This window comes from Nycticebus coucang, chromosome 14 (assembly GCF_027406575.1).
Source record: "Nycticebus coucang isolate mNycCou1 chromosome 14, mNycCou1.pri, whole genome shotgun sequence".
NCBI classification, from domain to species: Eukaryota; Metazoa; Chordata; class Mammalia; order Primates; family Lorisidae; genus Nycticebus; species Nycticebus coucang.
In genome coordinates this window covers 77,128,069-77,142,922 of record NC_069793.1, presented here as the reverse complement: position 1 = coordinate 77,142,922, position 14,854 = coordinate 77,128,069, and the positions used below count along the sequence as shown (strand labels likewise).

Below are 14,854 nucleotides of genomic sequence, written 5' to 3'. Positions count from 1 at the left end.
TGAGGATTAAATGTAACTGATGTGAAGGAAAGCATTTTATGAAGAAGGAATGTGGGGTGCCACCTGTGGCTCAAGGAATAGGGCGCAGGCCCCATATACTGGAGGTGACAGGTTGAAACCCAGGTGCAGCAAAAAACTGCAAAAAAAAAAAAAAGAAGGAATATGTAGTCCTAACTTCTGTGACTTTTCAGCCAAGTGTTTCTACACATAGTGAGAGGTTGGAAGACACAGAAAGAAAGAGCAGGGACTCGGGCGGCGCCTGTGGCTCAGTGAGTAGGGCGCCAGACCCATATGCCGAGAGGGTGGCGGGTTCAAACCCAGCCCCGGCCAAACTGCAACAAAAAAAAAAATAGCTGGGCGTTGTGGCGGGCGCCTGTAGTCCCAGCTGCTCGGGAGGCTGAGGCAAGAGAATCAAGTAAGCCCAAGAGTTAAGAGGTTGCTGTGAGCCATGTGACACCATGGCACTCTACCCGAGGGCGGTACAGTGAGACTCTGTCTCTACAAAAAAAAAAAAAAAAAAAAAGAAAGAGCAGGGACTCTGAAGCTGGCTTGCCTGAGTGCAAACCCTGGCTTTGCTACTTTCCAGCTATGACTTTGGATAATTTATTTAGCCTCTTTTTGCCTCATCTCCTCATTGGATCTTCTCTTGGCTTGGTTCTTAGGCTTGTACGGAAATAGTCATGCCTTTTTGCACTAATGGTATTGATGACATGTTTGAACCTCATGCATGGAACTTGAAGGAATTTTCTGATGAATGTTTTAAACAGTGGGGTGTGAGACCGAGCCCTTCCTGGATCACTACGACATATGGAGGCAAAAACATCAATTCACACACGAACATTGTTTTCAGGTGAGTGTTTGCTAGTCTAAAGGGAAACTTTGGTTGACAGAGACTTTGTAGAATAGCTGAGGAAACAGAACCAAGGAAATGCTGGGCAGGAAAACTATAAAGAATGCAGAATGGGGTGGTTCAGTGGGTAGGGCGCCGGCTACATATACTGAGGGTGATGGGTTCAAACCCGGCCCCGGCCCAACTGCAACAAAAAAATAGCCGGGCGTTGTGGCGGATGCCTGTAGTCCCAGCTACTTGGGAGGCTGAGGCAAGAGAATCGCCTAGCCCAGGAGTTGGAGGTTGCTGTGAGCAGTGTGACACCACGGCACTCTACCAAGGGTGATAAAGTGAGACTCTGTCTCTACAAAAAAAAAAGAATGCAGAATGGTACCCATCATGTCTTCCTAAACCTGGAGAGATGGAGGATACTGAGAAGAGAGATGATTTTATGCCCTATTACCAGTGTATTTCATTAAATGACTAAAAACCAACAACAACAAAATTTAAAAGTATTTTTAAAAAACTGTCCAACACAAAATGAAGCATCACCTGTTGTTCACAATTTGTCTTATTATTGTTACTATTATTAATGATAATTAAAAATTGCAGTATTTATTCAACAGACTTTTGAAATGCCCACTTCATTCTGTTCGTGACATCCTCAGAGCAACCCTGGGAAGTAGCTGTTATACTTTTTTTTTTTTTTTTCTGCCGTTTCTGGCCGGGGCTGGGTTTGAACCCGCCACCTCCGGCATATGGGGCCGGGCCCTACTCCTTTGAGCCACAGGCGCCGCCCTGTTATACTCCCTTTTTGATGAAGGTGGAAACTGCGGGTCATTGTGTTCAGTCACTTGCCAAAACTTAACCAGCTTTGTTTTAGCTACTAAATGGTAAAGCCAGATTTCTACCTTGGCTTGTTGGACTGTAAAACCCATGTTTGTTCTTCTCTGTTACACTGCTCCTCAAGAAGTGACATATATGCCCTTGGTTCACATTAGAGTGAATTGAATAGACTCTATGTGTATCAGACTACAACTTTGAAATGTTAATGTTCTGGCTTAAACATTAGGTTGTTACCTATTAAGATAACTAGTTAATCAAACATTTCTCCAAATCCATATGAAAATAGGAGAGAGATACCACTACATACCTGTTAACTAGAGCTGTTGTTTAAATTGTAACTGTCATTCTCTCACAAGCCCTTTTAATTGAGTCAGATTTGGCCCTTGTTGCCCAGGAGTAGCTTTTAGGAGGGAAGATTGCTGCTTGTCTGGAGGTGGGCTTTCTGAGGTTAGGCTGGTGGCACTGTCCACTTTGCAAAAAGCCTCTGACTTATTGGACTCTTGCTATTTTCTAACCTAGCAGGATACCTGTCTCCAAAATAAAAGATGAGACACTTTAGTGGAAAACTTAGAATCTATTTGCTTTATTTTCTTAAATTGTGTTTCTTGTCCTCTACAGAATTCTTCAAAACTGTATCCTTCAACTTAGTCATATAAAGTGATAGTCGAGCCAATTAATCTATTTAGGGTGTTTAAGGAAGCAGTGCCAAATTTAGCATGTTTGAAATGGGGAAAACATGAAAGGATTGAAGAAGACTACGGCATAAGCCTTTGTATCTCTCTTAGTCTGTTATTGATGCTATAACAAAAAACCTGACAGCTGGGCATTGTGATGGGTGCCTATAGTCCCAGCTATTCAGAAGGCTGAGGCAAGAGAATCACTTGAGCCCTGGAGACTGAGGTTGCTGTGAGCTATGACACCATGGTACTCTACCGGGAGCAACAAAGTGAGACTCTATCTCAAAAACAAACAAACAAATAAACAAGACCTAAGGCTGGGTAATTTATAAACAGCATTGAATTTATTTCTCACAGTTATGGAGGCTGGTAAGTTGAAGATCCAGGTCCTGTCAGGTTCAGTGTCTGGTGGGGGCCTGGTCTCTGCTTCCAAGATGGCACCTTAAAGGCAGCATCCCTCCACATGGCAGAAGGTCTAAGGGCAAACAGGGGCCTGAGCTGGTTTCCTCGAGCCCTTTAATAAGGCACTAATCCATCCATGTGGATGGATCCCTCGTCATTCCCCAAAGGCCTCACCTCTTAATACTACTATGGTGGGGATTAAGTTTCAGCCCATGAATTTTAGGGGACAGTCAGACCACAGTAATCTCCAAGCTCTCTTTGTCTTGTTAAAGGAAGTACTTTGTCAACGTTTTGTTCTTCTTTAGAAACATCTCCATGGCGTATTTATGTGGATTTTTCTAGCATTCTAAACTTCAAGCACATCTATCCACACTTTGACCCTACAAAACTAAAGTTCAAACTGAATTGTTAAGTGGAGTCTTTAGTCTTTGTATGAGGTTTTATTATATGAGCTTTGGTCAAATACATTGTCCTTTTTTGTTGGTTTTAACCCTTACAGATAAGTATTTTAGTTATCCATTTGCTCTTTTATATTATTTTTCTCAAGCTAGCAAAATCATCATCATTGTTATCATTAGAGGAGGGGGCATTCATCATGAGAAAAGTTTTGGGAATAGACCAGAAGTCAGTAAGTGGAAATTCTCTTTGTGACCAGTGTAAGAAAGGACTTTGAAAAACAGCTATGCAAACGTACAATCAGCTCTCTAAAATAAAATTTTTAAGCTAGATGCATGGCTCATGTCTGTAATTCTAGCACTCTGGGAGGCCGAGGCTGGTGGATTGCTTAAGCTCAGGAGTTCAAGACCAGCCTGAACAAGAGTGAGACCCTGTCTCTAAAAATAGCTGAGTATTGTGGTGGGCACCTGTAGTCCCAGCTATTTGGGAGACTGAGGCAAGTGTATCACTTTAGCTCAAGAGTTTGAGGTTGCTATGAACTATGTAAGTACCAGGGCACTCTACTGAGGGTGAAAAAGTGAGACTCTGTCTCAAAAAAAAAAAGAAAAAAGAAAATAAAATTATGTAAGTTCTTTGATCCTCAGTTTTATCTTCTGTAAAATGAGAATAATAATAGCAGTCACTCCATAAAGTTGTTCTGATGCTTAAAACAGTTAACCCAGGGCGGCGCCTGTGGCTCAGTGAGTAGGGCGCCGGCCCCATATGCCGAGGGTGGTGGGTTCAAACCTGGCCCCGGCCAAACCGCAACCAAAAAATAGCCGGGCGTTGTGGCGGGCGCCTGTAGTCCCAGCTACTCGGGAGGCTGAGGCAAGAGAATCGCGTAAGCCCAAGAGTTAGAGGTTGCTGTGAGCCATGTGATGCCACGGCACTCTACCCGAGGGCGGTACAGTGAGACTCTGTCTCTACAAAAAAAAAACAGTTAACCCAGCAAAGAACTTGGCCCAGACCTCGTAAATATATATGCTCAAAAAATATTTGCTGAATGAATTAATGGACATACACCCTTCACCTTGCACTTTACCTTCAAGCCACCAGGAACTGAGTATTTGTCCATGAATGTTCTTTTGTTTCCTCTTTTTCCCCTTTTTTTAGGACTCAAGACACCTCCAAGAAATCTTTCTTGACTCCTCCAGGGAAAGTAGGTTTCTCCCTCCTCCTTAGCTCCCCTAGCACCTGTGAATACCACTTATCACTCTGTGTGAAAATGATCTGTTTGTGTTTCTATCTGCCACATGAGATTGTGAACTTCTCAGTGTCCAGAACCTCATCTTCACCATCTCTGTGCCTGCAGCACGTGCAACAGTGACTGGCACATAATGGCTGCCCATTAAATGTGTGTGTGCTGATAAGGATGGGTAATGCAAAGCGCAGCTCAGGAAGTGTGTGAAGCTTTCAAGCTAAGACTATGTGAAGATGAAGGTTTATCTTTCTGCAGTGGCAGGTCTACTTTTACAAAGAAATCTTTTTCGAAGGCTGCTAGGTATCAAAAATCCAATGCCAAATGTTCAAGTCATTAAAAAATTCAAAATTCTCCTGCTTTGTTGAAGAAAGTACATTCCCAAAGTACAGGAGCAGCCTCAGGTGTCTCTGTTCTTTGGACTGAGTGGCTACCAGCTATATAACAGTTCTGGTTGGTGAGAAAGAAAATGTCGCACAGTGGAAAGTTTCTTTGTGACCAGGCTTCTCTCTTTAGGTTGCTTCACACAGAAGCTTTTCTGGTTGGAAAATTCAATTATTGATTGTTGGGTTGGAGATTTGCCAGTGAAGGCTTTGAAGTCAGGTAGACCTTGATGCCATTCTGCTGCCTTTCTGGATTAGCAGCATGGCCTTGGGCAAATTGCCAATTTATATACATTAAAAAGAATAATACTTCTCTAACAGGGTTATTTTAAGGAGTAAATAAATTGTTGTGGAAATGTACACCACGAAAGTAGGGATGTTGTCAGTTTTCTTCACTGCTAAATCCCCTGTGCCTATTCAGTGCCTGATATAGAGTAGGTACTCAGTAAACATTTGTTGAATGAATGAGGCCTTAATAAACAGTAGCTGTTTATTATAACAGTAGCAACCAGTAATGACAACAGAAACCTGTAGCTAGCTGCTAATGTCTGAGAACAATTTATTTATATGAATAAATAGTTGTAAACAAACAAAAAATAATAATAAATAGTAGCTGTTAGTAGTTTCACTTTAGCAATTTTTTTTTTTTTATTTCACAGTAGTTTTGTCAGGAAGATTTATTTTCTTTCCCAGCTTATAGACATCATTTTACCGATAGTCACTCTCAATTGTTTGAATATAAATCCAAAAGAGTATCCCCGAGGAGCTGATTAGTTTAATATCATTGCTCAGACAAATTAATTGTTGCCAGTGATTAGATGAGGCTTCCTGTTGGGAATTTTACCCAGGCATCTAGATACTCTCATGAAAGCAGAGTTTTTTCCTTTCTTTTTTTTTTTTTTTTGTAGATTTCCCAATGATTGGTTTAGCTTTCACATGTCTAGGACCAAAAAATTCAAGTCCATGTGCATTTTAGGTCTCTCAGCAACTCCAAACACTGTTGCTAAGCCACTAGGCTATTTCAGATGACCTTTTAAATCAAATGCAGTTTGCTTATTATGTGGCTGTTGGGATAGCTTTTTTGTTTTGCAAATAGTGGAGAGTTTTCTATCTGGGTTAGGCCTGTCAAATTGGAATAATGGTCTATGGCCATACCACCCTGAATGCGCCCAATCTCGTCAAATTGGAATAATGATAAAGGCTATTAGTTCACTTAAGAGAATGTATCTCCTTATGTAGTTTACTTTAAAAATATATCTGGTATTAGGGCTTCTATTTTGCATGGGAGTTTTTTCTTTTTTTGTTTTGTTTTTTGAGTTGAAGTCTCACTGTGTCACCAGGCTGAAATAGCAGTGGCTATTCACAGGTGTAATCCTGGTACACTGCAGCCTCAAATGGACTGATATTTTTCCAAGAAAGATGTTATTAAGTTGTAGTTGAATGGAACAGAGAATTTAAAAGTGTTTTCCTTTCTTTCTTTCCTTTTTTCTTGTGTTTTTTTTTTTTTTTTGTTGTTGTTGTTGTTGTTAACAGAGTCCCTTCTGTAGCCCAGGCTAGAGTGCAGTGTGGCCTCATCAGAGCTCACTGCAACCTAGAACTCCTGAACTCAAGTGATCTTCCTATCTCAACCTCCCAAGTAACTGAGACTACAGGTGTGTGCTACAACGCCTGGCTAATTTTTCTATTTTTTGTAGAGATAGCATCTCATTCTTGTTCAGGCTGGTCTCCAACTGCTGACCTTAAGCAATCTTCCTGCCTCAGCCTTCCAAAGTTTTAGGATTACTGGCATGAGCCACAACACCTACTAAAAGTATATTTCAAGCACACATATACTTGATGTACCTAAATGCTTATTTTCTTGTTTAATTTGTACATTTACCTAGAAGAAGCTAATCAATTAGTATTCTGATCAAATTTTTATGAGTGGCAGTCACATCCATTTTCATGATTCATTTAACTCTTAGAGGTGTTAACACTATCATACTTATAGAATATAATTATAATAATATTGTATATTTGTGTAGTATTTTATAGTTCACATCTATTTCTAGATATATCATTTAACTTGGACCTCACAGTATCTCTGTGAGGAAGGGGCATTATCTTTCTTTTAAAACTTTTTTTTTCCTGTAACCCACATGGGAATTGAGGTTCACAGGGCTACTTAACTTACCCAGGGCAATGCAGCTAATAAAGATGTAACACTTAGATCTGCTGACTTAATTTATTATTCTTTTCACTACTCCATACAGCTGAAGGTCAGTCTCTATATATTTATGTCATTATTTATGTTAATTCTGCTTTCCCATGTGAAAAGTACTGAAGTGATTTATAACATGTTCATGAACTTACATGCACGTAATTATAGATATCTATGCAAGGATCCAGTGCAAGGCCACAGACAACTAGGCACTTAAATTCTTTTTTTCATTCACTGGGTAAATACTTGTTTGGCTCCTCCTGTGACCCAGGTCTGGTTCCAGGAACTGAGGATATAGAAATAAACAAAACAGACAAAATAATCCCTGCCCTGTGGAGTTCTATACTTAGAGATAGGATAGGTAATACAAGATAGTACCTGTAAACACATTACAAATGTATAAATGCTAAAGAGAAAAAAATAAACCAGGAAAATGGGCTGAAATGTCAAGGAGGAAAATTGTTTGGAATTTTAGATTAGAAGGACAGGGACAACCTCACACAGGGGTGACTTTTGAAAAATTATGTTGGTAGGATGAGAGAAATAAGCAAGGGTGAAGGCCTTGAGAAGTAAGTGTCCCTGGCATGTTCTCCTGGTAGAGGAAGGAGAGGCCAGTATGTCTAGAGTGGACTCATCAAGGGAGAGAGTAGCCGAGATAAAATCAGGCAGAGGGCACAGGGCCTGGATCAGTAGAGACTTGATGGTTGTAGTAAGGACTTAGGTTTTCACTATGAACAAAGTGGGAAAACTTGTACTGTTTTGAGCAGAGGAGCCACATAATCTGGTTGGTTGCTTTATAGATCTAGATTGTAGATGACAAGAACAAAAGCAGGAAGATCAGCTAAAAGGCTATTGCAGTAATTTGGGGTGGAAAGAACAGTAACTTTGATCAGGGTGATGGCAGAGATATGGTAAAAAGTCAGATTCTGGGTGTATTTAAAGATACAGCTGATAGGATTTGTTCATGGATGATGTTAAATATTAAAGGGTGACACCATACTTTTGCCTGAGCCAGTAAAAGGATCAAGTTGCCATTAATAAAGAAAGGCTGGCTGGCATTTTGGGAGTGTTAGGAACCGAGTTTTGGACCTTATGAGTTTGAGATGTCTAATTTGACTTCCATGTAAAAATGTGAAGTAGACATTTGAATTTTGGTTCTGAAATTTAGAGAAGAAAAGTCCAAGCTAGAGATCTTATTTGGTAATCTTCTGTGTATAGATTATACTTAACAGCTGGAGGGTTTTTTTTTTTAATGATTATACAATTTGTGGGAATCTTGATATATGTGAAGATTTTTTATTTCAAGCTTTGTAAATAATACTGACAAAATGGAGTGTGCATTAAACAAATGTTAGAACACACATAAAAATGTTCCATAAGTGATTTCAACTGGTATGTAGATAAAGATATGCCAAGAGGTGTTATACAAGGGAAAAGTGCCTTGGGCCAAGTACACCAGTGTGTCTGTTTCTGAAGCTCATGCTCTTCTTACTCTGCACACCAGTCAAGAAGGTACAAGCTGTTGATTTCCAGCAGTAATCATGTGTTCACAAAATGCGATGTAGTATACAATTGCACATTAGACTAGGGTTATAAGACCTGAGTTTGCATCTCAGACTTGCCAACCTAAATGATCTGGGTAAGCATTTTGACCTTTTGGGGTATTTGTTTTCTCATTTATAAAAGGGTCATAATTAGGGCAGTGCCTGTGGCTCAGTGGGTAGGGCACCAGCCCCATATACTGAGGGTGGCAGGTTTGAACCCCGCCCCGGGCCAAACTGCAACAACAAAAAAATAGCCAGGCCTTGTGGCAGGCGCCTATAGTTCCAGCTACTCAGGAGGCTGAGGCAAGAGAATGGCTTAAGCCCAAGAGCTGGAGGTTGCTGTGAGCTGTGACGCTACGGCACTCTATTGAGGGCAATAAAGTGAGACTCTGTCTCTAAAAAAAAAAAAGGTCATAATTAAATCTACTTCATAGAGTTGTTACAATGATGAAATATGAAACGCTTTGTAAACTCTAAACCACTCTAGCATGTGTGGAATTACTAGGGAACAATTTAATTTACAGTTGTATCAAGAATGAGATACTTATGTCATCATCCTCTTTCAATAAACCTGGCCTGACCATCTCAAAAAGAAAGAAAGAAAGAAAAAGTAGTGTGATACTTAGGGACAAACTTAATGGAAGAAGTGTAAGATGTTTACATTGAAAAATGCAAAACGTTGTTAGAAGAAATTAAAAGTCACTTTCTTTAAATGGAAAGACATCTCATGTTCATGTATTAGAAGAGGAAATACTATTAAGATGGCAATACTTGGCCAGGCACAGTGGCTCATGCCTGTAATCCTAGCACTCTGGGGGGCTGACATGGGAGGATCTCTTGAGCTCAGGAGTTCGAGATCAGTCTGAGCAAGAGTAAGACTGCGTCTCTACTAAAAATAGAGAAAACTAGCCGGGTGTTGTGGTAGGCACCTGTAGTCCTAGCTACTTGGAGGCTGAGGCAAGAGGATTGATTGTTCAAGCCCAAGAGTTTGAGCTATAAAGCCACAGCACTCTACTTATGGTGATAGAATGAGACTCTGTCTCAAAAAAAAAAAAAAGCTGAAGAAACTGGATATTCACATGCACAAGAATGAAGTTGGATCCTTATTTCATACAACACAAAAAATTTAACTCAAAATAGACCAAAGACGTAAATCTAAGAGCTAAAACTACAAAACTCTTAGAAGAAAATATAGGAATAAATTTTCATGACTGTGGATTAGACAGTAGTTTCTTAGATACCATACCCAAAACACAAACAACAAAAGAAAATGTAGATAAATTGGACTTAATGAAAATGAAAAACGTCAGAAGGGAGGCGGAGCAAGATGGCAGCCGAGTAACAGCTTCCTTGCATCTGGGCACCGTGAGTCTGGGGAGATAGGACTCCAGGCATCTCTGGCTGGTGGGAACTGCCTATCATCACTCCTATGAGGATACAGGGAGTCAGCGGGAGACTTCTGGACCCCAAGAGGAGGACTAAAACCGTGGAAACCCGGCAAGTGGTCACGTGTGTTCAATCCGTCTAAACCCGACCACAACTGTAAGTTCAGTAGCAGCGAGACTGCAAACCAGAAAGGCCTTACCTGTGAACTGTTTTGATGTCCTTGGGCTTGGCACTGAGTTGAACTGCCTTGGGGAAGGCCTGAGCGGGAGTGCGGAGAACTTTGGCCGTTGTCTAGGGCCCCAGTCTGAGCCGCTGAGCCAGACAGAGCTAATAGTGTTTGGCGGTGGGTCTCGCGGATCCATTGTCAGTGATCTGCCCCGGCAAGCTCCGCCCTCAGGGTCGCAGAGCTAGAAACGGGTGGGAGCTTGTAACCCAGCAACCAAGTAGCCTAAGGGTGGGGTCTGAGCCGCCTTGCAGCCCTAACCCTCAGGGGCAGAGTGAGACCAGTTTTGGCACACTGGGTAAGTGGATAGCCACTTCAGCAGCGATTCCAGCGAGAAAGCTGGGAAAGCTTCTGCTCAGCAAGTTTACAACTTCAAAGTGCCTTTTAAGTGGCCTGAAGAGAGATTTAGGGTGTCTACCTGCTGGGGTTTGAGAAATCAGCAGCCTCCAGTCGTATCAGAACTGTGACTAACATCTCATACCCCAGAAGACCACGTGTTGCCCAGACAATATTCAATAACATATACAAACTGCTTTGTTTTTGGTTGTGTATTTTTTTCTTTTTTTTTTTTTGTTTGGGTGTTTTTTTTGTTTGTTTATTTTGACGTTGCTGATGTTCTTTTGTTTTTTTAATTTCAATCTTTTCCACACAGATCCCTTTTTCTTTCTCAATTTTCCTAGTTTAATTATAATTTCCCATTGCTGCCTTTTTTAATAACTTCAACTTCATTTTTGCTAGTGTTTCTACCGATATAATTTGGTTTTTCACCCAATTTTATCCCTGTAAAGTTTTCTGTTTGCTTGTTTTGGTTTGATTTTTTTTTTTTTTTTTTTTTTTTTAGAGACAGAGTTTCACTTTATTGCCCTCGGTAGAGTGCCGTGGCGTCACACAGCTCACAGCAACCTCCAACTCCTGGGCTTAGGCGATTCTCCTGCCTCAGCCTCCCGAGCAGCTGGGACTACAGACGCCCGCCACAACGCCCGGCTATTTTTTTTTTTTTTTTTTTGGTTGCAGTTTGGCCGGGGCCAGGTTTGAACCCGCCACCCCCGGTATATGGAGCCGGCGCCCTGCTCACTGAGCCACAGGTGCCGCCCTTTTGGTTTGATTTATAGCATTTTTGTCTTTCCTCTCTACTTGGTGGAGGTGGGGTACTGTGTCTGACCAGGTTAGCAAAGAGCTGCTGACCTCAAGGGAACCACGCAACTGGGCACCCCCAGAAGGTGGGGTTTTTTAAGGTTGTGTCAAAGTACCCTACTGTACACCTATATTGCCCTGTCTCCCTCTTTCTGTGCCTCTCTTCTTTTGTCAATATTCCTTATACCCACCCCCTCTCCTTTCTCTATCTTTCTTTTTTTCTTATCACTCGGTCTTCCTTTCTTTCATCCCCTTTTTTTTGCTCTTCAACCTTCTCACCCTTCTGGTCCTGTAACCCTTAGTCCACAGGCACAAGAACTTAAAGAGCAAGAGGAAGTGAAAGGAAAATTAGGGCAAGGAAACAGATAAAAGAAATCACTCATGAGGAAGAATCAGCAGAAAACTCCAGGCAACATGAAGAACCAGTCTAGAACAACCCCACCAAGGGACCATGAGGTAGCTACTGCAGATGATTCCACCAGTATAGAAATGTTAGGATTGACAGAAAGGGAATTTAGAATACACATGTTGAAAACAATGAAAGAAATGATGGAAACAATGAAGGAAATTGCTAATAAAGTGGAAAATAACCAAAAGGAAATCCAAAAACAGAATCAAATAAGAGATGAACGATATGAAGAATATAAAAAGGATATAGCAGAGCTGAAGGAACTGAAACAGTCAATTAGGGAACTTAAAGATGCAATGGAAAGTATCAGCAACAGGTTAGACCATGCAGAAGAAAGAATTTCAGAGGTAGAAGACAAAGTTCTTGAGATAACTCAGACAGTAAAAGAGGCAGAAAAGAAGAGAGAGAAAGCAGAACGTTCACTGTCAGAATTATGGGACTTTATGAAGCGTTCCAACATACGAGTTATAGGAATTCCAGAAGGGGAAGAAGAATGCCCCAGAGGAATGGAAGCCATACTAGAGAATATTATAAAAGAAAATTTCCCAAACATCACCAAAGATTCTGACACACTGCTTTCAGAGGGATATCGGACCCCAGGTTGCCTCAACTCTAACCGAGCTTCTCCAAGACACATTGTGATGAACCTGTCGAAAGTCAAGACAAAAGAAAAGATTCTGCAAGCTGCCAGGAGTAAGCACCAGTTGACCTACAGGGGCAAATCCATCAGAGTGACCGCAGACTTCTCTAATGAAACTTTCCAAGCAAGAAGACAATGGTCATCTACCTTTGATCTACTTAAACAGAACAATTTTCAGCCCAGAATTCTGTACCCTGCTAGGCTAAGCTTCAAAATTGACGGAGAAATCAAATCATTTACGGATATACAAACATTGAGGAAATTTGCCACAACAAGACCAGCTCTAAAGGAAATACTTCAACCTGTTCTGCACACTGACCACCACAATGGATCAGCAGCAAAGTAAGAACTCAGAAATCAAAGGACAGAACCTAACCTCCACACTGATGCAAAAGATAAAACTAAGCAATGGACTCTCACAAAATAAGACGAATAGAATACTACCACACTTATCAATTATCTCAATAAATGTTAATGGCTTGAATTCCCCACTGAAGAGACATAGATTGGCTGACTGGATTAAAAAACACAAGCCATCCATTTGCTGTCTGCAAGAAACACACCTGGCTTCAAAAGAAATTAAAGCTCCGAGTCAAGGGTTGGAAGACAATTTTTCAGGCAAATGGAATTCATAAGAAAAGAGGAGTTGCAATCTTATTTTCAGATACATGTGGATTTAAAGCAACTAAAGTCAAAAAAGACAAAGATAGTCACTTTATATTGGTCAAGGGAAAACTACAACAAGAAGACATTTCAATTCGAAATATTTATGCACCCAATTTAAATGCTCCCAGATTCTTGAAGCAGACCTTACTCAGTCTGAGCAATATGATATCTGATAATACCATCATAACAGGGGACTTTAACACACCTCTTACAGAGCTGGACAGATCCTCTAAACAGAAATTAAACAAAGATGTAAGAGATTTAAATGAGACCCTAGAACAACTATGCTTGATAGATGCATATAGAACACTCCACCCCAAAGATAAAGAATATACATTCTTCTCATCACCCCATGGAACATTCTCCAAAATTGATCATATCCTGGGACACAAAACAAATATCAACAGAATCAAAAGAATTGAAATTTTCCCTTGTATGTTTTCAGACCATAAGGCACTAAAGGTGGAACTCAACTCTAACAAAAATGCTCAACCCCACCCAAAGGCATGGAAATTAAACAATCTTCTGTTGAATGACAGATGGGTGAAGGAAGAAATAAAACAGGAAATCATTAACTTCCTTGAGCATAACAATGAAGACACAAGCTACCAAAACCTGTGGGATACTGCAAAAGCAGTTTTGAGAGGAAAATTCATCGCTTTAGATGCCTACATTCGAAAAACAGAAAGAGAGCACATCAACAATCTCACAAGAGATCTTATGGAATTGGAAAAAGAAGAACAATCTAAGCCTAAACTCAGTAGAAGAAAAGAAATAGCCAAAATCAAATCAGAGATCAATGAAATTGAAAACAAAAGAATCATTCAGAAAATTAATGAAACAAGGAGTTGGTTTTTTGAAAAAATAAATAAAATAGATAAACCATTGGCCAGACTAACTAGAAATAGGAAAGTAGAATCTCTAATAACCTCAATCAGAAACGATAAAGGGGAAATAACAACTGATCCCACAGAGATACAAGAGATCATCTCTGAATACTACCAGAAAGTCTATGCCCAGAAATTTGACAATGTGAAGGAAATGGATCAATATTTGGAATCACACCCTCTCCCTAGACTTAGCCAGGAAGAAAGAGACCTCCTGAACAGACCAATTTCAAGCACTGAGATCAAAGAAACAATAAAAAAGCTTCCAACTAAAAAATGCCCTGGTCCAGATGGCTTCACTCCAGAATTCTATCAAACCTTCAAGGAAGAGCTTATTCCTGTACTGCAGAAATTATTCCAAAAAACTGAGGAAGAAGCAATCTTCCCCAACACATTCTATGAAGCAAACATCACCCTGATACCAAAACCAGGAAAAGACCCAAGCAAAAAGGAGAATTTCAGACCAATCTCACTCATGAATATAGATGGAAAAATTCTCAACAAAATCCTAGCCAATAGATTACAGCTTATCATCAAAAAAGTCATTCATCATGATCAAGTAGGCTTCATCCCAGGGATGCAAGGCTGGTTTAACATACGCAAGTCCATAAACGTTATCCACCATATTAACAGAGGCAAAAATAAAGATCATATGATCCTCTCAATAGATGCAGAAAAAGCATTTGATAAAATCCAGCATCCTTTTCTAATTAGAACACTGAAGAGTATAGGCATAGGTGGCACATTTCTAAAACTGATTGAAGCTATCTATGACAAACCCACAGCCAATATTTTACTGAATGGAGTAAAACTGAAAGCTTTTCCTCTTAGAACTGGGACCAGACAAGGTTGTCCTCTGTCACCTTTACTATTCAACGTAGTGCTGGAAGTTCTAGCCAATACAATTAGGCAAGACAAGGAAATAAAGGGAATCCAAATGGGAGCAGAGGAGGTCAAACTCTCCCTCTTTGCTGACGACATGATCTTATACTTAG

The 14,854-nt window shown here is 40.4% G+C and overlaps 1 protein-coding gene across 5 annotated transcripts in view; it reads left to right on the top strand.

The window, feature by feature from the left end:
* PRCP (prolylcarboxypeptidase) overlaps positions 1–14,854 on the top strand; it is a 117,636-nt gene that overhangs the window by 66,818 nt on the left and 35,964 nt on the right. For 4 of the 5 annotated variants that reach the window (XM_053561162.1, XM_053561158.1, XM_053561160.1 and 1 more), the window contains one exon: positions 663–850. The exons of the other annotated variant lie outside the window; for it this stretch is intronic. In XM_053561162.1, the coding sequence (XP_053417137.1) occupies positions 663–850 (188 nt within the window). The remainder of the gene's footprint in view (positions 1–662; positions 851–14,854) is intronic. 5 annotated transcript variants of the gene reach the window in all.